Below are 26,407 nucleotides of genomic sequence, written 5' to 3'. Positions count from 1 at the left end.
GAGGTTCGGTCCAAGGCAGCGTACCTCTGGGCTCCATGGTGAACTTTCCCCTTACGTACAGTAGCACGGCCCATCTGAGAATACACCTCTTCGCCATCCTTTGGCTGTGTTTGAGAAGTGGATCATCTATTTGTCAACTAATTGCAACTTCATTGACTTTCGTTCAAAATAGAAAACAGACAATATCCAAACGGTTGCCCGTGCAAACCACCCTTTTCTCCTGGACTTTACTATTGGGGGGGGGGAAAGTGTGAAACCATGTCTCGAAAGGATGGGGGCATTGTCGGAAAGGTCGAAAAAGGTTTCGACCCAGGCGTTTCATCAGCGTTGACATATGGACAGGGTATGGAATGCACTGACACGGCAACTAAATGACGAGAGAAGAGAAAAACGGTCTACGCACAGTAAGCGTTTCACTCCGTGGGGACGGAAACCTGTTGAGGCTTGATTAGATGATCATGCGAATAACGGTCGGCCTCTCGGAAAAGAAAGCAGATATTCTGGGTCAATCGCGCAACTTTTTGATCTTTCCCCTTACTGTCAAATAAATATGCATTGGTTAATTCTAATGAGACGATGTTCACAACGTGTGGACATTTTTGGTACAAAACATTTCTGCCTTGTTTAATATTCTAGATGACATGTGGGGTACAAATTCTCTTTGGAGTGGTAACTTAGAAAGAGCTGGTTGGATAAAGAGTAATTTCATGCTAATTATATGAATTTGTGCCTGTATGTAAATGCAAATTGGTTGTTATTTACAAACGTTATATTTCTAGCAATATAATAGCAAAACATTTGAAAAGGGCCATATGCGGTTTAAAAAAAGTTGCCATGAATCACTTCACGAAGAAATAATGGCATATTTCACATTATATTGAACACCTGAAGTCCCACCAAAATGTCTGGATCCCATTCATTCCCTGTCTCTCATTGTTCATTCGCTATAATACAGTCAATATAAATCCATTATTTGATGGATAAATAAAATAAAATAATCTATAAGAGTTGAGTATCTTACACCAGTACGCAGCCGTTAAGATTTATCAGAAATAGATTTTGGACCATTTATCAATTTTGACGGCCGTTGCGCCCCCGGATCCGAACCTTAACCATTGGCGGCGGTAATGCAAAACTGACCCAGGATCAGTGTCTAGGGCTAACTTCCGTACTACACCTACCTCTTGAGGCTGTCGGTTTGGTTCTGCATCAGCGCCGCCTGGTTCATGGCCTTCACCCAGCCGTTCACGTCCTCCTGCGTGTCGGCGCTGAAGAAGTACGTCCGCATGCCGCCGTGCTCCGCCTGCGAGTCAATCACAGTGCTCCGGTTGTAAATGTACGAGCGCATGCCCGTGTGGTTGGCCTATGGGAGAGGAGAGAGGGAGGGTCAGACTGAAGAAGAATGATGGACGGGGTGTCTGGCCAATGGGATAGATAGCAAGGTTGGGGTCAACCAAGTTTTGAATTCAGTTATTTCAGGTGAATTTATATGTAATTCACAAACAAAAAAGGGTCTACTATGAACTGAATTGAGAACTGAATTGACCCCAACCATGAACGAGATGGATAGAGAAGTGTTGAACAATTAAGAGAAATAGGGACATCAACCAATGTCTTCCCATGGAGACAAACAAATTCAAGTCAGCCAATAGAGAGAAAAAAAATAGAGAGTCAAATCAGCATTAGCCAATAGGAAAAGAGACCTATCTGTGTTGGCCAATAGAGAAACAGAGATACTAGCCAATAGAGACAAAAGCCAGCCAGCCAGCCAATAGAATAACAGAGAAAAGCGACAGAGTACTCTAGCCAATGGAGAAGGAGAGAGAGACATCAATACCGACCAAGACACAGTAGCATGAGTGACATAACAAGAATTAAAAAGATCCAATCCAACCCACGACAGAGGGCAGTGTAAGCCAATCAACAAGCAAGCAAGCATAGAAGGAGCCATTGTGATAGAACTTCAACCATGACATTGCTATTTTCAACATGCTCGCGAATTGTTTGTACTGGGCCTATTCTATGCTTGTTTATACATACTTGTCTTATGCTGGTCTCTATGGGGCATTCTGATTCCCCACACTTTTCCCCAAAGTGTGCACTTGCACACTTCCCATCATGGATTTAACAATGGTGGAAACTCCCCCCTTACAATAGTCAACAAATACACCATTCCAATGCTTTTAAAATCCACCCCCGGGGAGTACGCAAGTGCACACTTTGGGAGAAGGATGGAGAATCAGCACGCAGGCCAAATCTCTATGGCCGAGTTAAGATTCTCCCAGACTTCACCCCAGAAGTGTTCACTCGTTCACTCCCTCTCATACATTTACAAGCATTGGTTTGACGTAAGCATGGTTGGAGGGAGTTTCCACCATTTTCCTTCCACCAGCCCATTCCTTTTGGGGGGGGGGGGGGGGGGGGTCATTACTGGATTGTAGTCTATGAAGAAGCAACACCAATATTTCAAGAGGCCGTTTTCGTTAGGTAGGAGACGGCTATCACTGGCACCGCAAAAAAGCAATTATTGAGGCAATCACTCATGCCATCATGTAACAAAGAGCCAATATATATGGGGTGTATTCACTAGCAAACCAAGCTGAAGCAAACCGGCTGAAATGGAGAGGGACCTACCTGAATTTGTCCAATAAAAAACGCTTGTTTCCCTTTCTCCCGTAGCAAAACGTTTTGCTACAGTGTGTGCTAATGAATACACCCATGCCTTTTTGTCTTATCAGAGTCCAGATCCAACTAAAACCCAATAATGCCAAATGGCATTAGTCCACTACTTCTGACCAGGGCCTTGGTCAAATGTAGTCAACAGGGTGCCATTCAGGACTCATGGGTTTTAGTTGGATCTAGACAAAGCAAGGTAACAGATTGCCAAGCGGGTGTGAAATGGGTGTGATTTCTTCATTTGAGTGTTGGCATCTTTTTTTTAGATTTTGCCTGACTCGACGTTTGATAAAAACATGGCTTTTCAAGTTGAGGCATGGGTGTTGTTCGTGGCGTGAAAACCCCTGCAACACTATACACACACACACACACACACACACGGGGCTGCTGAGGGGAGGACGGGCTCATAATAATAGCTGGAATGGAATACCACCAAACACATGGAAACCACATGTTTGATGTGTTGGATACCATTCCATTGATTCCGCTCCAGCCATTACTACGAGTCCGTCCTCACCAATGAAGGAGCCGCCGGCCGCCTGTGATGTACACACATAAACAAACACACAGACAGACCGTGCTCCTGCAGGATGACCGGGGTGTAACGGTAAGCCTCTTGGCCCCAGGCAGTGGTTGGAGAAGGTCGGGCCAGAAGGCTGCCTCTACCCCCTGGGGAGGTCTTTAAATCTCCTCCCTGGCTGGTCTAAGGTTCGGCCTGTAGTGTACACTGTGGAACAGGGTGATGTTGCCCCGAGACCTAGGATCAGCTTCCCCTAACCTTTAACCTTAACCATAGGTGGGGAAACTGACCTGAGATCAGCATCTACAGACAGCTTCACCTTATTCCGTACACTACAGTGTAGCAACAGAAGGCCCGACGTAGCTACTGGCAAGGCCACGCGTGGGGGGGGCTCAGACTGCTGCTGTGTTAATCAGCTGTCTAATCTCCCCTCACTCACTCTCCAGCCTCTTCAGCGGTCTGGACAAGCTGCTCTCTAATATAGTTCTATATCATGGTCGGGTGTACGTGCACACCATACACACGCGTGCACCCACCCATCTATCAACCTATCCCAACAGCTACCCTGTCGCTGTAATTATCCAATACCTGCCCTGCCTTTTCAGACCAATGAAAGAATGTGCAGACAGTGCCTGGTCTCTTATAACATTCCTTACCACAGCCTCATAGCATTCCTGCTACAGGGAAGAGGCTGCGTGGGACATTCAAGTGCACTGTGTGACCACCACACCTCCACAGAGAAAGCACACTGCTCACCCTGGGCAAGTCTCCCTTCCCCCTCAGCTCTCCTCCTCAAAAATAGCCAGCCTGTACTCCCAGACAGGAAGGCTAACAATAGCAGCAGTCCTCTTATTCCTCTCCCCAGCCCCTCTCAGACACGCAGGCCTTTTTTGTGTGTGTCCCGTCTATTCAAAGCCTTCTTATTGTGCTTTCCAGATAAGCCTGGGGGGGGGGGGGGGGGGCTTATCTGGAAAGGGGGCTTATCCATTCCCTACACAGTGCACTACTTATTTCACCAGAGCCCTATCAAAAGTAGTGTAGTATGTAGGGAATAGGATGCCATTTGGGACGTAGCCATGGCCTCCAAGCTGCGATAACGTGGAAATACTTTTACAGCAATAAACGCTCAGAATGAAGGCACGGCTCGCACGGTACGTTCTGGAATCCGCAATCTCGAAAAACCTTTCTGCTTTGGGGAAACCATTGGCATAATGGAAATGGATATAGGAACTATATTCTGTATACCAAGTGTTGCTTAACGACTGTTGAAGGTTATGAGCCTGGTGCCAATTCTGTTTGTGCCGTCTTGACAACTCCTACTGCTCGACTATCCCCACAGGGTTAAATAAAAAAATATTTTAAAAAATAGGAGTCGGCAAGACGGCACAAACAGAATTGGCACCAGGCTAATAACCTCGAACAGTCGTTAAAAAAGTTATTATACGGAATATTCACATCCTCGAGCAAGACGGCACAGACACTTGTTAAGCACCTTGAAATGCATCCCCTGCGAGAAATGTGCTCTATAAAGAAACGTTTCATTTGAAACCGATCTGGGACCAGGCTAGAAGGTTCTAAGTGCATTCCAAAATAGACTGCATAAGAGGTGAAAAAAATGTATGTTTATTCCACTTAAATAAAATAAAATCGATCTACCTCCACGAGTGGCATGCTGGATATAAGACAAAGCAGAGTTCAGCCAACACACAGAACCAGAGGCACGAGTGAATGAGATCATACAAGACAGATAAAATGGAGGGAAACCACAACCACGTCCAAAAAGGCACACCACTCTCAAAACATGCTCCAAACCATGACAAATATACACGGCGCTGTATATATTTAGCCTTTCTCCAACCACACACTGAAGGTAAATGACATGGCAAAAGCAGTAACTCAGGTAAAGTTCAATAGGTTGTGAGGGCGGTACCTATTTATGAGAGGACGGTGCACTTGGGTTTCAATTGGACGACCTCGCACACTCGCAGGGTCCCAGCGAGGCAGCCCACCAATAGAAACAAGAGAGGGAACAGAGTTCAGCGAATAGGGGAGAGGGAACAGAGTTCAGCGAATAGGGGAGAGGGGTACCAGCCTTCTATCTAGATTGGTTGGCTCTACTGTGGAGGGGCAGGGTGGGAAAGTAAGGTTTTTAACCATGGGGAAACATTTTTGGGGGGGATGAAGTAGTCAGATGAACACAAGTAGTACTAACTCACTGTGGTGGTCAATGGTTGCAGCACAAACAAACTAACCAGATGACATAAAACACACACACACACACACACACACACACACACACACACACACACACACACACACACACACACACACACACACACACACACACACACACACACACACACACACACACACACACACACACACACACACACACACACACACACACACACACACGCCACTCTAGAGAGACACTGGAGAGTGGTCCTGACAGGATTGGGTTACAGGTATCGACGGGGGACGACGACAACAGTCCTCCTAACATTCTCCCAACTCTTCCATGGCAGTAACAGAATCTCGGGTTCAGGGAGGCAGGAAACACAAGCTAGCCATTCTCTATTGACCCCTGCCTCTCCCTCCGACCTCACACGCACACTCACAGCAGTGGGACAGATTGCACAAGAGTGCAGCGGCTCAAATATAACCCGTCTCTCTGATAAGGGCTTAAGAGTAGATTACCGAGCCATTCCAGTCGAGCCTAAAATCGCCAGGCCAAATCTCCACTCTGCATTCAATTACATTTGGCTTGCAGTGTAACTGCAAACTGAGTCCCTTTACGAGCCTTTCTCACTGCATCAGTAGAGTGAAAAGTTAACAACAGAAAACACCACCAGATGAGGCAGAAACTACAATACGACAACTGGACAGCAGTGTTTGCCAAATTCCGGTAACTTTCCCCAAAATTTCCTAGGTTTTCCCGGAAAAGGATTCCTGATTTCCTGCTTATCCCCCCTACTGATTACGGGCCAACTGGAACTACTGGGAAACCCTAGGAATTTCTTTGGGGGAAAGTTACCAGAACTTTGCAACCTTGCTGGGTAACACCAAGACTGTTTCATTTCAGCCCAACACAAGTACACAGTGTTCAACTAAGGAAAGGGGTTCAGTGATTAGGAATAGAAGAGAGTAGAATCAGGTGTTCTTGTATTGGGCTAGAAACCATACGCAACCGTAGAACCACTGTTGAGAAAACACTGCCTTTTTAGGGTCAGGGTGGTCTGGTTAGGGAGGAAACATTGAATTAACATTGAAATAACAAATACATGTCATCAGCCAGAGGGGCGGAGATTGGAGGCATTACAGGGATCTTTCTGCCATTGAAATCCAAACTGTGTAAAAAATAAACACTTTCAGTGTAAACTGAACGACTAAATGAAGATAAAGTATGTAGGAAAAAAATGACCTATACATTTTCTTAGAATATAATCTTTGAAAACTAACAATAACCAAAATAAAACCTAGACAAGGCAGGGAGAATAGATTTTGTTATTATGTTTGAGCGATAGAACACAGTATTAGCCATAGCAAAAGGCATAAAATCGCGGGAAATTTTCTTTAAAACTGCTAAATTTTCTCTCAGCTCCATGGAGAAATTTGTACAATTGCAGGAAATTGGAAATTGCAGGAAATTCTCCACACCGGCAAGACGGGGGCCACTGAAATGTTCACTAAAAGTCAGCCGTGCCGAAGGGGCCGACCCCTGCCACGCCCACCACCTAAACCCCTTTTTGAACCAGGAAAAGAAACCCTACATTACTAGGAGACCGACTGGTTGTATCAGTCACTGACTGGCCTACATTATTACAACCAGCCAGGCCTACCGTCTGTCATACAGCCAATAGACTGAAACCTAAACCCCTATTGGCTCTGCATGACAACAGAGGCAAGGCTGTATATGTAGTGGTGAAAGGAAACATAACGGAACCACACTTGGCTTCCTGTGGGAATGAAACCACTAGCAGAGGACATTAGAGAAAGATGTGGGTAATCTAGAACCAACCACAGATATACAGCTAGCACTACAGTCTCTGTCACTTGTATACAGAGCCTTCAGAAATAATTCATAACCCTTTTACTTTTTCCCGCAATTTGTTGTGTTACAGCCTGAATTTAAAATGGAATTAAATTGACATGTTTTGTCACTGGCCTCCACACATTACCCCATAATGTCAAAGTGGAATTATGTTGTTATAAGTGTTTACAAATTAATAAAAAATGAAAATCTGAAATGTCTTGAGTCAATAAGTATTCAACCGCTTTGTTATGCTAAGCCGAAATAAGTTCAGGAGTAAAAATGTGCTTAACAAGTCACATAATAAGTTGCAATAATAGTGTTTAACATGATTTTTGAATGACTACCTCATCTCTGTACCCCACACATACAATTATCTGTAAGGAGAGAAGTGAATTTCAAACACAGATCCAATCACAAAGACCAGGGAGATTTTCCAATGTCTCACAAAGAAAGGCACTTATTGGTAGATGGGTAAAAAAAAAAGCCGACATTGAATATCCCTTTTTTTCATGGTGAATGTATTAATTACACTTTAGATGGTGTATCAATACACCCAGTCACTACAAAGATACAGGCGTCCACCCTAACTCAGTTGCTGGAGAGGAAGGAAACCGCTTAGGGACTTCACCATGAGGCCAATAGTGACTTTAGAACAGTTACAGTTTTAAGAATTTAATGGCTGTGATAGGATAAAACTTAGAATTGATAAACAGCATTGTAGTTACTCCACAATACTAACCCTAATTGACAGAGTAAAAAGAAGCCTGTACATAATAAAAATATTCCAAAACATGTATCCTGTTTGCAACAAGGCACTAAAGTAATACTGCAAAAAACGTGGCAAAGCAATTCACTTTCTGTCCTGAATACAAAGTGTTTTGTATTGGATTTGGCCCAAACATTACATTGCTGAGTACCACTCTCCATATTTTCAAGCATAGTGGTGGCTGCATCATGTTATGGGTATGCTTGTAATCTTTAAGGACTGGGGAGTTTTTCAGGATAAAAAAAAGAAACTGAATGGAACTAAGCACAGGCAAAATCCTAGAGGAAAACCTGGTTTAGTCTGCTTTCCACCAGACACTGGGAGATTAATTCACCTTTCAGCAGGACAATAACCATAAACACAAAGTTAAATCTACACCGAATTAGTTTTTCAAGAAGAGTGACCGAGTTACAATTTCGACAAAAATCTACTTGAAAATCTATGGCAAGACCTGAAAATGGTAGTCTGGCAATGATCAACAACCAATTTGACAGAGCTTCAAGAATTTTAAAACTAATAAATGGCAAATTCTGCACAATCCAGGTGTGGAAAGCGCTTAGAAACCTACCCAGAAAGGCTCACATCTGTAATCACTGCCAAAGATGATTCTAACATGGATTGATTCTTTTTTTTTATATACAAATGTTAGAATTTTTCTTCCACTTTGACAGAATAGTTTGTGTAGATCATTGACAAATGTAAATTTATATTAACCCTATTTTCTTTCGGAAGGCACAGTAGCTCTATGGCATAGGCAGGGAGTCCTAAATGATATACTGTAGTACTATACCTATAACATGTCTGTAGAGAAAACCTACGGTTGGAGGCATTGTGGAGAAAATACCTTTCTTATTATTTTTTAAAAATATATTCATTTAGTAGACAAGCAAATTAGAAAGCTAAAAAGCGACCAACACAGAGAATCCAATTTGATCAACAACCTATACATTAGGCGGTGTCAGAGGAAGGCCCCAAAGTAAAATAGTCAAAGACTCCAGCCACCCTAGTCATAGACTGTTCTCTCTGCTACCGCACGGCAAGCGGTACCGGCGCGCCAAGTCTAGGTCCAAAAGGCTCCTCAACAGCTTCTACCCCCAAGCCATAAGACTGCTGAACAATTGATCAAATGGCCGCCCAGACAATTTACATTGACCCTCCCTTTGTTTTTACACTGCTGCTACTGTTAAGCTATGCATTGTCACTTTACAAATGACCTCAACTAACCTGTACCCCCGCACATTGACTCAGTATCGGTATACCCTGTATATACTGTAGCATCGTTATTGTTATGTAATTATCGTGTTACTTTTTTTTTATTTGATTTGACTTTAGTTTATTTAGTCAATATTTTCTTAACTCTACTTCTTGAACTGCATTGTTGGTTAAGCGGACTGTAAGCATTTCAATACCGTATTGAATTCGGCACACGTGACAAATTTGATTTGATTTGAAATCCTCAATAGCCAATTAAAAGGGGAGGATGGGTGCAATTAAATATCTGATTGGCTTATTATCCAGAATATCGTCCATCATTGATTGACAGAATTCTCCCTGTGAGCATAGTGACCTCACGGTGACGCAATGCCTCTAAAGCCAGCGGTTGGCCAAATATGAAGCAGAGAACCAAATCATATTCAGTCCATAATCTAAATCAGTCAACAAGCCGCTGTTGAGTAATAAAAGCAATAAAACTAGTTGTATTTTAACAGCAGGCAGAAACGTTGCGTCGCTTACAAATGTAAACCAGTGGAACAGAGACGACATAAAGCCATGGCATATTACATTAGTCAAATGAATAAAAATTTAAATGTAAAAAACATTAAAAAGACTACACATAAGTCCTGTTAAGAGGCGAACTCTGAGTCTTACCTTGAAGGCGTACTTGCGGCTGATGTGGTCCTCAGGCTCCACGGCTGAGACGACATAGCTGGGCAGAGGAATACTACCCAGGACTGACTCCTCCCTGCTGTCTGTTAGGGGAGGGGGGAAAGAAAGAAAGACAGGAGAGAGAAAGAACATCGAGAGAAAGAAAAGAAAGAAAAGAGAGCTCAACCACAGTAAAATCACAGGGCATCTGAGAAGAGCGGAACACAACCATGAAGCATCACGGACCAATAAATTACATGCCACTAAAAAGGTCTATAGATGGAGTGCTAACAGTACAGAAATCTACCATAAAAGCAATTAGTACCCTAAAAAATTCAAATCGCTCCTGGACAACTTCGTAGCCTTAACATTCTCCTACAGCAATGAAGGTGTACATTTGGAAGTTTGGAACAAACTTTATATTTGACAAATTAGCCTCCTTGGCTAATATAAAGACACATAAGAGCAAACCAAAAATAATTGAGAATGAAAAATAGTTTGATAAATAATTACAAAAATCTAAGAAAGTCATTGAGAAATATATCTAATCAAAAACACAGCGAACCAGACAACAGAAATATACGTCTTCAACACGGGGAAACACTGAAGCAATACAAACCCTAAGGACAAAAAAGGATCCGCTCATTAGAAATCCCCTGGATGGAATTGAGGAATCCATAGAATCAAACCACTTCTGGGAAAACTGGGATAAATTAAATAAACCTCATCATGAGGAATTGGCTATGCAATATGCTGATATGTGAAGAAATCACTTTGCAAACCTCTACAGCAATAAAACAAAGAGCCCAGAACAACAATATATACAAGAAAAAATGACAAGTAAGAATCCTGTGGATACCTCAATTACAGAACAATAATTAACTGTACACTCTCCAACCCAAAAAAAGACCTGTGGTGCGGACGGTATTTTAAATGAAATGATCAAATATACAGACCACAAATTCAAATTGGCTATACTCTTCAACATTATCCTCACTGCAGGCATTTTCCCCGATATTTGGAACAAAGGATTGATCACACCAATCTATAAAAAACGGAGACAAATATGATCCAAATAATTAGAGGGATTTGCGTTAACAGCAAATTCTCTGCAGTATCATAAATAGCAGACTACCTAATTTCCTTGATTAACACAACGTCCTGAGCAGAAGCCGAAGCAGAAATTGGATTTCTAACAAATTACTGCTCGACAGACCACATTTATACCCGCCACACTCTAATTGACAAACAAGTAGACCAAAACAAAGGCAAAATCTACTCATTTTTCGAGCACAAAGGTATTTTTTAAATAAACTAATACAAAGAGGTATCGGGGGATCATAGGATCATAAGATGCTATTAAATCAAATGTACACTTAAAAACAAATGTGCGGGTCAAATTGGCAACAAGCAAACAGACGTCTTCTCTCAGAGACGTGGAGTGAAACAGGGCTGCTCAATAAGTCCAACACTATTTAACATCTACATGAATGAATTGGCAAAAGAAACAGTAGAAGAATCTGCAGCACCTGGTCTCACCTTACCCGACTCTGAAATCAAGTGTCTGCTGTACGCAGGTGACCTGGTGCTGCTGTCTGCCACTAAGGAGGGGTTACAGCAGCATCTAGATCATCTGCACAGGTTCTGTCAGACCTGGGCTCAGACAGTTAACCTAATATATATATATATAATGATATTCCAAAATAGGTCTGGAAATCAGGATGACAAATAGAAATTATATTTGGACACAGTTCTAATAGAACACACCTAAAAAAACGACACGTATCTAGGACTAAATATCAGCAACACTGGTAGCTTTCACAGGTAGCTTTCACAGCTGAGAGACAAAGGTAGAAAAGCATTCAATGCTTTAAAATAGAACCAATTGCTCTAAGAGGGTAGCGAAGTATGGGGTCCACTCTCCAATAATGAATTCAGCAAATGGGACAAATCCAATCAAAATACTGCATGCTGAGTTTTATAAGACTGTATTCCAAGTGCAAAGAAAAACTCACATGTAAGAACAGAATTGGGCCTCCACCTGAGGAGTTAGCCAGTGAAAAGTGCAACGTCAATAATATTTCCCATTTGGTTTTGTTTAGGCTTTCACGCCACGTCATGTTGAGACCGCTCTACTACTTGCATTGAATGTATTGTTATTTTCATTCATATCGTTGTTGTCGTTGCTGTTAATTGAAAACCCATTACCACAGCTGCTACTAGTTTTGAGATGCCTTATTGCCAATGGTCCCACCATCCTTTCGTTATAAGTCTACTTTGACAATGTCAGTCATTTAACTTGCCATGTCAAGAAAGTCTACTGAAGTGAGAGAGCGAGATAGACAGAGGAGAGACAGAGATACATAGAGAGAGAGAGATGTCACTTACGACCCACTAATCATTTTGGATAGTGAAAAAGAAAAACTCCCCTCCCCTGACACCCATGTGGCAGTACTCTGCCAAACCACTAAACCCCCCCCCCCTTACCCAAACAGGCACTACACTGCCACTCCACTAAATCGCTCTCCGCCCATCCAGTTGGCATTGGCCGGGTTCATACCACGGCCGTCCTCTGCCCGGTTTGGGCAGCTCAGTGTCATGCCACTGTGTGCCCCTTCTGACACTAGAGCCTGCTCATATCTTAATTAGCTCACGTCGCTATAAATAAAAAAAGGGACAACTCTCATGGGGGGAGTGTTTCCACCGCTGCACATTGTGACAGAGTGCTAGAATGTGTGTGTGTGTGTGCGCGAAAACATGTGGTTGTGTGTGTGTGGTGGATTGGAATGTTTGGTTGATAAGTGAAGGTGGGGGTGGGGGGGGGGGGGGGGGGGTCTGGATTAAAGAGTAATTGGTTAAAAATAAATTCAAGGAGCTTTGGAGGAGAAATTCTCCACATGGGGCCTCGTCCTTTTGTCTGCACACACACATACACACCTTAACGCAGAGAAATGAACAGATTAATAAGAGCGAGAAACAGGGAAAGAGTCGATGGCGGCCGAAAGAGATGAGTAAAATGGGAGCAGGATGAAGATGAAGAGAGAGGGGAGAGAGAGAGAGAGAAATATGGAGGAAGAGGGTGAGAGAGCGGGGGAAGGAGTAAAAGTGATAGAGAGTACGTGAGCGAGAAGGGTTTAGACAGCAAGAGAGTGACGCAGGGAGAGATAGTGAAGGCGAGAGAAAAATGAAGAGCGAGACCTCGGGATACACATCAGATTAACCACTGATTAAACCTCTGGCTCCCTCATCAACTCGAGACATTCTGCTTCCAATCTCTTACATAACGCTCTCCCAACCCTCTCCTAACGTTAGGGCAACATTGAGAACCTGTTCACGTGTGGGACAGTGGCTAGGGATCAGGAGAGGCCGTGCCCCAAATGCCACCCTATTCTCGGAGTAGTGCACTACTTCTCCTGTATAGTTCACTTCTTTTGACCACAAGTATAGTACTAAACAGGGCACAGAGTGCCATTTGGGACTCAACTTTAGACTACCAGTGGTCTGGAACGATGAGCCCTCGTTGGCGTCGCCAAGATGTGGCGAGAACAAGCACAGTGAGATTAAACCAAAGTAAAAAAGTGTAATGGGCGTGGTTTATCTCCAGGCTCGTTCGGCAAACCCATTCACTCACAAGGCCCAGCCAAGATCCCAGATTGTCGTCTAGTCTCGAGAAAGGCCCTTTTATGAAACTTTGACTATAAATAGCTTCCGTTGTGCTCCAATTGGCCTCTCTTCTAGCTCAGCCAATAGGACATGTGGATCTGATTTGAACACATCATCATCATCATAATCATCATCCCAGTCTTGCTCTGTAATGAAAGTAGTCCATCTTGAAAACTTTACAGGCTTATGAAGTCATCAATCATCAGGTCTACACTTACAGCACTAAAATACCACGTCACATCTCCCCTAGAGCGCGCGCACACACACGCACACAACACCACACACACACAAAACCATCTCACCTTTATAGTAGAACAGACAGTAGTCAGCCAGCACAAACCACTTCCTCTTCCAAAGCCTCATTCCAGAGCCGTCCTGCAAAAGAAAGTCAGAGAGAAGTCAGGCCTACACTCCTTTATTGGCCCTGCGATGCCTGCCATCGCTTTTCAAACACACTTGCAGCCAGGGGAATGATGAAAGATAGAAGGGAAAAACGCACTTCAAAACAGATCACACACATGCGTGCGCACACGCCACACACTGTAATTAAGTGCTGCCTGTTTGAATATTGTCCCTGGTAGGAAGAGCGTGTGTTCATGTCCCCATTGTCATGATAGGGAGTTTGTTTGGGAGGAAACTTATTTGGTGTTTGAATAGAGTTCCGTTAGAAGTGAGTGTGTGCGCGTGAGTGTGTGTGTGTGGTGCGTGCGTGCCTGACAGTGAGAGAGAGAGAGAGAGAGAGAAAGAGAGAGAGAAAGAGCGCGAGCATGTCTTTCTGTGTGGGTGTTTGTGTGTTTCCACAGATAATGCGTGTCTGTCAGTTAAAGATAATTGCATTGGGCTTCTCTTTTCTCTTAGAGTTTTATAAAAATGTGACAGTGCTGGCTTTTCCGAGTTCCAGCGAGGGCAAAGTCACATCCGTCTACCTGGCAGACAAACAGGGTTCAAAAGGTCAACCCTGGAGCTCATTAAGACGCTGTGTGTATCACAAATAGTACACACTATTTCTTATTTGGTGCCCTACATGTAATCAGCTCTAGTAAAAAGTAGTGCACTATATATGGAATAGGGTGTCATTTGGGACTGTGTACAAAAAAAAACGTATACAATATGTTCCATACAACCAGCTACCAGTTTATCCAATCATGTTGTCCTACAGACACCTATCAACCAATGGGCTCTATCCTATGAGTCTCTGTGTGTCTCTACTAACCAATCGACAGTATCCTGTAGATTCCGCAGCCCTTCGTGTGTCAACCGATGAGCTTTGTAACCAGAGTTCCGGTCGACCAATCAACTGACAGCCATGTCTATCAGCTCCATTGGCTTGCTTGTCCCACTATCAGCCAATCAGTATTGTCCTACAGACACCTATCAACCAATGAGCTCTATCCTGTTTTTGAAAAGCAACCCAATGCATGTCCATGTGATGTGTCCATGTGATGTGTCTATGACCTCTGTTGCCATGTCAACCAATGCAAGTACTTCCCAAACCTCTCCTCAACCCTGATAGACAGTGTGTGTGTGTGTGTGTGTGTGTGTGTGTGTGCGCGCGCGTTCGCGCGTTTCAAGTTTCATTAGTCGTATTAGGTGTGCGCGCCTTTGTACGTGTAGGTATGCATACGTGTGCACGTGAATGTGTGTGCATGTGTTGCTTACCTGTTTGTAGAGCCATCCTCTCACCACCACGGGGACATTGGGGTTCCTCTTGATGGACTGCTCTCGCTTCCCAAAACTGTGCACCCTCCCACTGGACCTGGATCCCTATAGGACACACACATCCAGCATACTGGTTAGTTATTTCAACTTTGACCTCACCAGCCCTGACAATTTAGCTTCTACTGTTCCATCCTCCATTTCAAAGTCATACTTGAAAAGGGGATACAGATCGATCGATTTCATTGACTAGACAACTAAAAGCGCAGGCGGCCATGACAGCACACGGCGGTCTCTTGTCGGCGAGTTGGAATACTTAGCATGATACAAAAGAAGAAATGCCGTTTGCTCGTAAAGTTCTTTAAAAAAAAATATATATATATTTTTTTTTTAAGTTTCACGTCACACATTTTACAGTATGTTCTGATTGGTTGACCCAATCCAATTAAGTAGAATTTTTAAGCAAGCGCAAAATCTATTTGTGACAATAGTTTACCATAAGCCAAACTCTCACCCACACAAATAACAAGAGAAGAAGAAAAGTACTCCCATGAGTTTTAAAGCAATACACCTCGGGAGGAACCATTGAGGGGGTGGAGGGGTGGGTGAGCCCACTGCTCTTCTGACTAACCAGGAGGTGATGAAAGTTCAACTAGGTCTGACATGGCGGTTCGGGCCCATTGCCTGCTGGTAATGGTCTACAGCGGTAGTGATCGTGAGCATATAGTTACAGCTGACGAGGTTATAGAGGTAGCCTATAAACGATCAAAATAAAGAAAGTCACACACGCCATGTGTAATCTCCCAGCAATTTAATTGTTATTTACCAACGTTTCGGCATCACTGTGCCTTCCTCAGGGTCTGACCCTTGATAGTTTATTGGCCGTTAGTCAGCACCTCCACACAAACTCTTTTCTGGGTGTGCGCCAGCTCACGTTTTTCTAAATATGTTATAGAGGTAGCCGTCAACAGGACAGCTTGTGGAGGCTGAATGATGCCCTCCGGGTTGTGTGTGTCTGTGTGATCCCCTCCTTGGGTGAAGATCGATTCGTCGGCCATTAGTGAGACACAGCTGCTGGGTAAGGGCCATGAATCAACCACGCATGCGCCGCACACGAGTGCAAGGTTGACACTACCAACATACAGACACAATACATTCATGGAAACACGCAGACACGTCTGCACACAGATCACATACACACACCACACGCTAGGGATGTCTCTGACTAAAAATGTAAAACATCTATTCTTTCGACCAATCAACGGGTTGAAATGTTTAAAAACGTATTTTTCCATATATAGACAGACACACGCTTGATTTAAATGCATGCTAGATGACTACCTCGTGAAGCTGGTTGAGAGAATGCCAAGGGTGTGCAACGCTGTCATCAAGGCAAAGGGTTGCTACTTTGAAGAATCTCAAAGAAAAAAAGCGATTGATTTGTTTAACACTTTTTTGGTTAAGACATGATTCCATATGTGTTATTTCACAGTTTGGACGTCTTCACTATTATTCTACAATGTAGAAAATAGTAAAAATAAAGAAAAACCCTTGAATGAGTCAGTGTCCAAACTTTTGACTGGTAGTGTATGTGGATGATTTATAGAGCCAGGCACATTTAATAGTTAGGCGATTGAAAATAGACCTAATTTCCTCTCTCCTCAATTTTCTTAGACAATTAGGCTAAGGCAAGGGCTGTTTCCTTGTCTCTGCTGCTGCTGCCTTCGCTGCATTGCTCTCGACCCCAACACGCTGGTTAACTTTGCTATTATGCACATAGCAACATAGGGAAAGGCGCCATATTCTACGGCGCGCTGAAGATCGTTTCAGAACCGCGGACAGCAACCGTATCCATCGCGGGAGAAAGCGCATTTGTTATAAAGTAATATTAGATATACTAGTGTTGTACCATTATTTTTGGGGTAAACATATCCATATACAATTTCAGTATCACGTCTGTGCCATCCCCTTGACCTCCGCAATGGATTAGTCCACTGGACACAGGTGCGAATCAGACAGCCGTCTTGTGCGCCATGAAAGAAAAAAAAACTAAAATAGTGACCGCTCGACTAAAGAGATCTCGGTCGACCCTATCACACGCACCAGCCACAAGTCATACATACAGCACATACAAACACAGACAGACGGACAGCAATTCACAAGCTTAAAGTTCCTCAAATGCATTTACATACACACACACCGAAGCATTAATGGAATGTGCCACATTCAAATATAGTCTGGGTCCATCTGTTGATGGGGTGGGCGTGATTTACCTCAGTGGAGCTGTATATGCATGCATCCCTATGACCTGAATTATAACCTATAACCTATAACCTATAACCCATTGACGAAAATGGAGCGAAGCGTATCATTTATGCAACATGGCCCGGATACCACATGTGCGTGTCGCTGAACTGCAACACTCGTCATTCCAGTACCTTAATTGCAGCGTTAAACGAGCCTATCAACATCACAAAGAAAAGCCTCACTCAACTCCCCTGGCATGTCAGTGATGTGACGTGAGGCAAGCCGTGTGTGTGTGTGTGTATATATAGAGTACACTACAGGCCGTGATGTATCCTGTACCCTACACACACACACACACCACCTCCCACACGCACACCCCCTCCCACACACCCCCTCCCACACACCACCTCCCACACACCACCTCCCACACACCACCTCCCACACACCACCTCCCATCATTTCTATCCCAAACCTGAGCAGGGAGTTACGGCTGAGGGGTTTGGTTTAACTGGCGGGGTGTGACGGCTACAAGTGCTTTAGTGGCGTTGTCGGAAGCTCGGGGGCGCTAGCGCTACAGCTCTACAGCTGGTGGGAAGAAGAAGAAGAAAAACATGTCTAATTACACGATTATAAGAACCACTGCTGACCAAGCGTGGAAGGTAGACACTAAACGCCAGAAGAGCTGTCACAACAGACTCCCTTGTCTACGTAGTTTAATATAGTCTATTTTAAGGCCGGGTAAACTCGTGGAAATATGGGAGTGATATTAGCGCCAACAGAAATGTAACTGTATAACTGTATATCACACCATACAATAGAGTCTCTAATGTAAGATTCGTTTTTTGTCAGTGAAAGGCTATAGACAGCACAGTCGGAAAGTATTCAGACTCCTTCACTTTTTCCACATTTTGTTATGTTAACCCTTATTCTAAAATGTATATTTAAAAAAAAATCCCCCTCAATCTACACACAATACCCCATAGCGACAAAGCAACAACTGGGTTTCAATTTTTAAAATACATTTATGGAAAAAGAAAAAGAGAAAAAAAAAAACTTTACTCACTACTTTGTTGAAGCTCCTTTGGCAGTGATTACAGCCTCGAGTTTTCTTAGGTATGACGCTACAAGCTTGGCACACCTGTATTTGGGGAGTTTCTCCCATTCGTCTCTGCAGATCCTCCCAAGCTCTTTCAGGTTGGATGGGGAGCGTCGCTGCACAGCTACTTTCAGGTCTCTCCAGAAGAGGTTGGATCGGGTTCAAAAGTCCGGGCTCTGCCTGGGCCACTCAAGGACATTCAGAGACTTGTCCCGAAGCCACTCTTGTGTGGTCTTGGCTTAGGGCTTGTGCTTTGGGCTGTTGTCCTGTTGGAAGGTGAACCTTTGTCCCAGTGAGGTCCTGAGCACTCTGTAGCGGGTTTTCATCAAGGATCTCTCTGTACTTTGCTCTGTTTATCTTTCCCTCGATCCTGACTAGTCGCCCAGTCCCTGCAACTGAAAAACAACCCCACAGCATGATGCTGCCACCACCATGCTTCACTGTAGGGATGGTGCCATGTTTCCTCCAGACGTGACTCTTGGCATTCAGGCCAAAGGGTTCAATCTTGGTTTCATCAGACCAGAGAATCTTGTTTCTCATGGTCTGCGATGCGAGTCCTTTAGGTGCCTTTTGGTAAACTCCAAGCGGGCTTTCATGTGCCTTTTACTGAGGAGTGGCTTCCGTCTGGCCACTCTACCATAAAGGCCTGATTTGTGGAGTGCTGTAGAGATAGTTGTCCTTCTAGAAGATTATCCCATCTCCACAGAGGAACTCTGGAGCTCTGTCAGATTGACCATTGGGTTCTTGGTCACCTCCTTGACCAAGGCCCTTCTCGCTCGATTGCAGTTTGGCAAGGTCTTCAGCCCTAGAAAGGGTCTTGGTGGTTCCAAACTTCTTCCATTTAAGAATGAAGGAGACCACTTGGGGACAGTCAATGCTGGGGACAGTCAATGTTGGAGAAATGTTTTGGTACCATTCCTCAGATCTGTGCCTCGACACAATCCTGTCTCGGAGCTCTACAGACAATTCCTTCGACCTCATGGCTTGGTGTTTTCTTCTGACATGCACTGTCAACAGGATGCACCCGAGCTCAATTTCGAGTCTCATAGCAAAGGGTCTGAATACGTATGTAAAGAAGGTATTTCTGTTTTAATACATTTGCAAAAATGTCTGAAAACCTGTATTTGCTACGTCATTATGGGGTATTGTGTGTAAATTAATGAGATTTTTTATTTAAAAAATACATTTTTTAGAATAAGGCTGTAACGTAACAAAATGGGGGGGAAAGGAAGGGGTCTGAATAGTTTTCCCAATGCACTGTACACGCTACATACTCTTTACAGTCCGTTTCAGTATGTATTTGTCTGCAATTAACTATGTGGTGACAATACCTTCACACTGCCTTGAAGAGTTTAAAGAGAAGACATCTCTTTGACAAAGACTTCACATAAGGAAACAGAATCTGGGAACCGTCTGGCACAGACATATTGGTGCTTATTTTCAGGAATGCCGACGAAACAAAAGTAATGAATACCTGTTCTGGCTCACCAATTTTTATCCTTTTTTTTTTAATGTCGTAACAGCACACACACACAGAGGAAAAGCATGACTCATGCTTCTGGAAAGCGATGCAGCGGTTTAGTGCTGATGTTCATCAGTAAAGCAAAGGATATTGCTTGATCCCTTATGGAGGGAGGGGGTGGGGAATGGGTGGGATCACCTGGGTTGCATCCCAAACTGCACCCTGTCCTCTACATAGTGCACTACTTTTTGTACTGCACAATAAAGGGAAAAGGGTTGCGGTGGCGAAAAGCTGTGGTCTCTCGTCATGGTAACTGATGAGCCCCAGTGTGATGGATGCCCGATCCTCTCCCTGTGTGCCACATTCAATCAGAGTCCACCTGTTGATGGGGTGGACATGATTTACCTCTGGTTAGTGGTGTGTGTAAGAAAGAGAAGCAGTGTGTGTGTCTGTGTGTGTTTGTGTGTGTGTGTGTGCTCTCCCATCCTCTGCCAGAGAGGGGGAGATAAGGAGCAAAAGAGAGAGAGCGAGACAGAGCAAGAGAAAGGAATGAGAGAGAGCTCATTTCATGCTAAGGCTACAGTAGCCTGTTCTCTTGGCTTTACGCAAAAAGCCTTAAAAAGGTACATGGGGAAGTAATGCCACTAAGACCAGTCTTCAAAGTGAAAGTTAGGGAGTTAATCGCCTTTCAAGTTATAAATGGGGCAGGGGGGTGAGCATCAGGTGTATCCCACCTGCGGCTTGAAATCGGCTTGACTGTTCTGCCGGGGTCACAGTAGAGCCTGGAGAGAAGGCCCCGAGCTTGTTATGTTGAGCCACACACACACACAACTTGTCATTCGCCATACACCTGACACGCAAACGGGCACAAATTTTACACTTGACACACACAAAACGCACAAACACACACACTCTTGCCCTGTCACATTCACCCTCAACCTGCACAATTCCATAAACACACAGACGCAGTCTAATTCCGTCAGATCCACACGTCTAACTTTCCCCCCTCTGGAGTCTGCGACATTAATTAAACCAGCCTCCTACGGGCAGACAGAAGCCCCCCCTCCTCTCCACTCAAACCCCCTGTCCACTGTCTGGTGGCTTTTAATGGGGTCTTGGTCAAAGGTGTGTGAGAGAAGCCCACCGAGCCATTCATCCTCAGCTAATGCCCGTCGTTAATTACTTTTCCCTATATACAGTCCCTGACCGATAAATCGTTTGACCAATATTGTCGGCAGATATTACCCATTCACAGAAATATTTGTATCGGTCTTTATTCCAGGGATAAAAGAGACGATATTATATACAGTGTTGGTCAAAAGTTTGGACACACTTACACGGTCAAGGGTTTTTCTGCATTTTGACTATTTTCTACATTGTAGAATAATAGCGAAGACATCAAAACTATGAAACAACACATATGGAATCTTGTAATAACCAAAAAAAGTGTTAAACAAATCAAAATATATTTAAGATTCTTCAAAGTAGCCACCCTTTGCCTTGACAGCTTTGCACACTCTTGGCATTCTCTCAACCAGCTTCATGAGGTCGTCACCTGGAATGTATTCAATTAACAGGTGTGCCTTGCTAAAAATGTATTTGTGGAATTTCTTTCCTTCTTAATGTGTTTGAGCCAATCAGTTGTGTTGTGACAAGGTAGGGGTGGCATACAGAAGATTTGGTAAAGGACCAAGTCCATATTATGGCAAACACAGCTCAAATAAGCAAAGAGAAAAAACAGTCCATCATTACTTTAAGACATGAAGGTCAGTTAATATGTAAAATTTCAAGAACTTTGAAAGTTTCTTCAAGTGCAGTCACAAAAACCATCAAGCGCTATGATGAACCTCGCTCTCATGAGGATCGCCACAGGAAAGGAAGACCCAGAGTTACCTCTGCTGCAGAGGATATGTTCATTAGAGTTACCAGCCTCAGAAATTGCAGCCCAAATAAATGCTTCAGAGTTCAAGTAACAGACACATCTCAACACCAACTGTTCAGAGGAGGCTGCGTGAATTAAGCCTTCATGGTCGAATTGCTGCAAAGAAACTACTACTAAAAGACACCAATAAGAACAAGAGACTTGCCAAGAAACACGAGCAATGGACAAATTTGAGATTTTTGGTTCCAACTGCCGTGTCTTTGTGAGACGCAGAGTAGGTGAACGGATGATCTCCGCATGTGTGGTTCCTACCGTGAAGCATGGAGGAGGAGGTGTTCTGGTGACACTGTCGGTGATTTATTTAGAATTGAAGGCATAATTAACCAGCATGGCTACAACAGCATTCTGCAGCAATATGCCACCCCATTTGGTTTGTGCACCTCCAGGCTGTGTAAGGGCTATTTGACCAAGAAGGGAAGTGATGGAGTGCTGCATCAGATGACCTGGCCTCCACAAATCACCAAACCTCAACCCAATTAAGATGGTTCGGGATGAGTTGGACCGCAGAGTGAAGGAAAAGCAGCAAACAAGTGCTCAGCATATGTGGGAACTCCTTGAGGACGGTTGGAAAAAGCATTCCAGGTGAAGCTGGACGAGAGAATGCCAAGCGTGTGCAAATCTGTCAAGGCAAAGGGTGGCGACTTTGAAGAATCTAAAATATATTTTGATATCTTTAACACTTTTGTTTTACTACATGATTCCCATTAGTGTTATTTCTTAGCTGCGATGTCTTCTTAATGATTCTACAATGTAGAAATGTTTTGTTTTTTTTTAAGAAAGAAAAAAAAGAAGATAAACACGGGATAGAGTAGGTGTGTTCAAACTTTTGACTGGTACTGTACACAGAATAAACAAATGCGTATGCTCATTTGCGGTCATTAAAAAAAAGTTCAATGGGTTTCCTGAAGAGGGCGCTCTACGAGCTGCTGGTTGAACTCAGCCCTAGGTCACAACGTGAGAGAGAGCAGGCATTGGGGTTTGATGGTGAGTAGCTTGCCACAGCCAGCTCATTTCTATCCACCGCCATACAGTAGATACACATTTTTAAGTTGCACCTAAAAAGTTGTTTAAGTTGTACCTAAAAAGGTAAACTAAACTAGTTTTACTGCCATAGTTAGAGGATATACAGTTGAAGTCGGAAGTTTACATACACCTTAGCCAAATACATTTAAACTCAGTTTTTCACAATTCCTGACATTTAATCCTAGTAAAAATGTCTGTCTTAGGTCAGTTAGGATCACCACTTTATTTTAGGAGACTCCGTTCGTTATTGTGCAGTGCCAGTCAAGTTCAAATAGACTAAAACATCCATCGTCTGTCACGTCACGATGTCGTCACCATCAACAAAGGCAGTCAATCGTCGTCGATAGACAATGCTATCGTAATATACAGTGGGGCAAACACGTATTTAGTCAGCCACCAATTGTGCAAGTTCTCCCACTTAAAAAGATGAGAGAGGCCTGTAATTTTCATCATAGGTACACTTCAACTATGACAGACAAAATTAGGAAAACAATCCAGAAAATCACATTGTAGGATTCTTTATGAATTTATTTGCAAATTATGGTGGAAAATAAGTATTTGGTCACCTACAAACAAGCAAGATTTCTGGCTCTCACAGACCTGTAACTTCTTCTTTAAGAGGCTCCTCTGTCCTCCACTCGTTACCTGTATTAATGGCACCTGTTTGAACTTGTTATCAGTATAAAAGACACCTGTCCACAACCTCAAACAGTCACACTCCAAACTCCACTATGGCCAAGACCAAAGAGCTGTCAAAGGACACCAGAAACAAAATTGTAGACCTGCACCAGACTGGGAAGACTGAAATCTGCAATAGGTAAGCAGCTTGGTTTGATGAAATCAACTGTGGGAGCAATTATTAGGAAATGGAAGACATACAAGACCACTGATAATGTCCCTCGATCTGGGGCTCCACGCAAGATCTCACCCCATGGGGTCAAAATTATCACAAGAACGGTGAGCAAAAATCCCAGAACCACACGAGGGGATCTAGTGAATGACCTGCAGAGAGCTGGGACCAAAGTAACAAAGCCTACCATCAGTAACACACTACGCCGCCAGGGACTCAAATCCTGCAGTGCCAGACGTGTCCCCCTGCTTAAGCCAGTACATGTCCAGGCCCGTCTAAAGTTTGCTAGAGAGCATTTGGATGATCCAGAAGAAGATTGGGAGAATGTCATATGGTCAGATGAAACCAAAATATAACTTTTTGGTCAAAACTCAACTCGTCATGTTTGGAGGACAAAGAATGCTGAGTTGCATCCAAAGAACACCATACCTATTGTGAAGCATGGGGGTGGAAACATCATGCTTTGGGGCTGTTTTTCTGCAAAGGGACCAGGACGACTGATCCGTGTAAAGGAAAGAATGAATGGGGCCATGTATCGTGAGATTTTGAGTGAAAACCTCCTTCCATCAGCAAGGGCATTGAAGATGAAACGTGGCTGGGTCTTTCAGCATGACAATGATCCCAAACACAACGCCCAGGCAACAAAGGAGTGGCTTCGTAAGGAGTGGCCTAGCCAGTCTCCAAATCTCAACCCCATAGAAATTCTTTGGAGGGAGTTGAAAGTCCGTGTTGCCCAGCAACAGCCCCAAAACGTCACTGCTCTAGAGGAGATCTGCATGGAGGAATGGGCCAAAATACCAGCAACAGTGTGTGAAAACCTTGTGAAGACTTTTTGACCTCTGTCATTGCCAACAAAGAGTATATAACAAAGTATTGAGATAAACTTTTATTATTGACCAAATACTTATTTTCCACCATAATTTGCAAATAAATTCATTAAAAATCCTACAATGTGATTTTCTGGATTTTTTTTCTCATTTTGTCTGTCATAGTTGAAGTGTATCTATGATGAAAATTACAGGCCTCTCATCTTTTTAAGTGGGAGAACTTACACAATTGGTGTCTGACTAAATACTTTTTGCCCCACTGTATAAGGGATACATCGTCCAGCGAAATGCTTACGGGTTCCTTCTTGACAATGCTACAATAAGAAATAATTAAAAACAAGTAAATGACTCAGTAGAATATTTTTTTTTTAGCATAGGTATAATACAGGAAGGCCAGAATCGAAACAGAAACGCTCCATATCGTTTGCGCTTCAAAAAGATAACGTCATCTCAAAACGTAATGTCAAATTGAAGAGGATTGGGAGAGAATAAATCAACAAGGATTTGGGACTGACCTTTGACCCCGAGGTGGTGTCCACGGTGGAGTTGGTGACGGCGGTGGAAGCCTCGCTGATGGTGCTGGAGGGCCTCAAGTCGGCTTGCTGGGGGTTTGACATGCGGCCGCCGGGCCTGGTGAGAAACAGAGACAGCAGCACAGGGTCACACAGAGCAGACATGACCGGGTCTGTGTGTGTATTAAGACAACTTGAGGGAGAGACAAACTGTGTGTGTGTGTAGGTGTGTGTTTGTGTACACAGAGTGTCATTGAGACACCCGGTAGAGGATGCGACACACACACACACACACACACACACACACACACACACACACACACACACACACACACACACGACTCGTAGACTGAACACACACCCTGGAGGCCAAGGACAGAATGGTGTTCTGTGGAGATGTCTGAACTTTCACCAGAACAGCTCTCTTTCAAGCCTCAGGGCCCATGTTCCTAACGTGTGCTGATATCTAGGATCAGTTTAGCCTTTAGGTCATAATGAATAGGATTACATGGACAGGAGGGGACCTGATCTTAAAAAAATCAGCACTCCTCCTCTGAGACGCTTATTGAACACAGGCCCAGATTAGCAATCCTTGCACTCGATATCAATAACTATATGGGCATGACTAATAATGTATCATTTTTACTAAAAGTCAGAGCACAGCTTGACTTCATCAGAAAGAAATCAATCTAAAAGGCTCTTCATTGTCCTCTGACAGGAGTCCTCTAATCTTAATCCTAATGTCCACCCTCCGCCTCGTCCGCTAGGTTCGCTGAAACAAAAAGAAGCAATATCGAGCGTCCGCTCCAATCTGCACATGTGCCCACGGACTCCGAAATCACTGCATCCACAGGACACAATTCACGGGAGGTGAATTGTGTCCTGTGGATGCAGTGATTTCGGAGGCAAATGCGAACCCCTGTGTGGACAGGAGTGGAAGTTCAATTGAAGTCGATAGTATAAATTGCCGCTCCCAACACAAAAGGTTACCCACGGGGCAGTGCAATTCATCAAACTCTGCAAATCTAGCTCACACTAGACAGGGTTGATCTGAGCGTTCTGACATCATAACAGCAGTCAAGCACCTAACTGGCTAATGTTGGCTAGCTACTTCCAGACAAATGAGAGAACAGCACACTCTGACCATTTTACTCACCCTAGCAGAGCTGGTTAGGCTGTTGTGATGCATTGGTGGCTGCAACAATTTAATTACGCTTTTTTGCCAACGTTTCCTGACACCGGCCAGTTGTCGTAGTGACATCATGAAC

General features: G+C 43.7%; 1 protein-coding gene across 10 annotated transcripts in view; it reads right to left on the bottom strand.

Annotated features, from left to right (window-relative positions):
- LOC139368980 (pleckstrin homology domain-containing family A member 7-like) overlaps positions 1-26,407 on the bottom strand; it is a 163,663-nt gene that overhangs the window by 38,572 nt on the left and 98,684 nt on the right. For 7 of the 10 annotated variants that reach the window (XM_071108517.1, XM_071108524.1, XM_071108534.1 and 4 more), the window contains exons 5-9: positions 25,143-25,257; positions 15,184-15,288; positions 13,827-13,899; positions 9,865-9,965; positions 1,182-1,363 (exon numbers count right to left, since the gene is read on the bottom strand). In XM_071108517.1, coding sequence (XP_070964618.1) covers positions 1,182-1,363; positions 9,865-9,965; positions 13,827-13,899; positions 15,184-15,288; positions 25,143-25,257 — 576 coding nt within the window. Of the gene's footprint in view, positions 1-1,181; positions 1,364-9,864; positions 9,966-13,826; positions 13,900-15,183; positions 15,289-18,490; positions 18,818-25,142; positions 25,258-26,407 lie in introns of those variants that run through there. The other 3 variants (XM_071108593.1, XM_071108585.1, XM_071108576.1) reach the window with 3 other exon arrangements.

The sequence above is a fragment of the Oncorhynchus clarkii genome, chromosome 2 (assembly GCF_045791955.1).
Source record: "Oncorhynchus clarkii lewisi isolate Uvic-CL-2024 chromosome 2, UVic_Ocla_1.0, whole genome shotgun sequence".
NCBI lineage: Eukaryota > Metazoa > Chordata > Actinopteri > Salmoniformes > Salmonidae > Oncorhynchus > Oncorhynchus clarkii.
The sequence above is the reverse complement of the archived record's forward strand: the minus strand, read 5'-3'. Positions and strand labels throughout refer to the sequence as shown.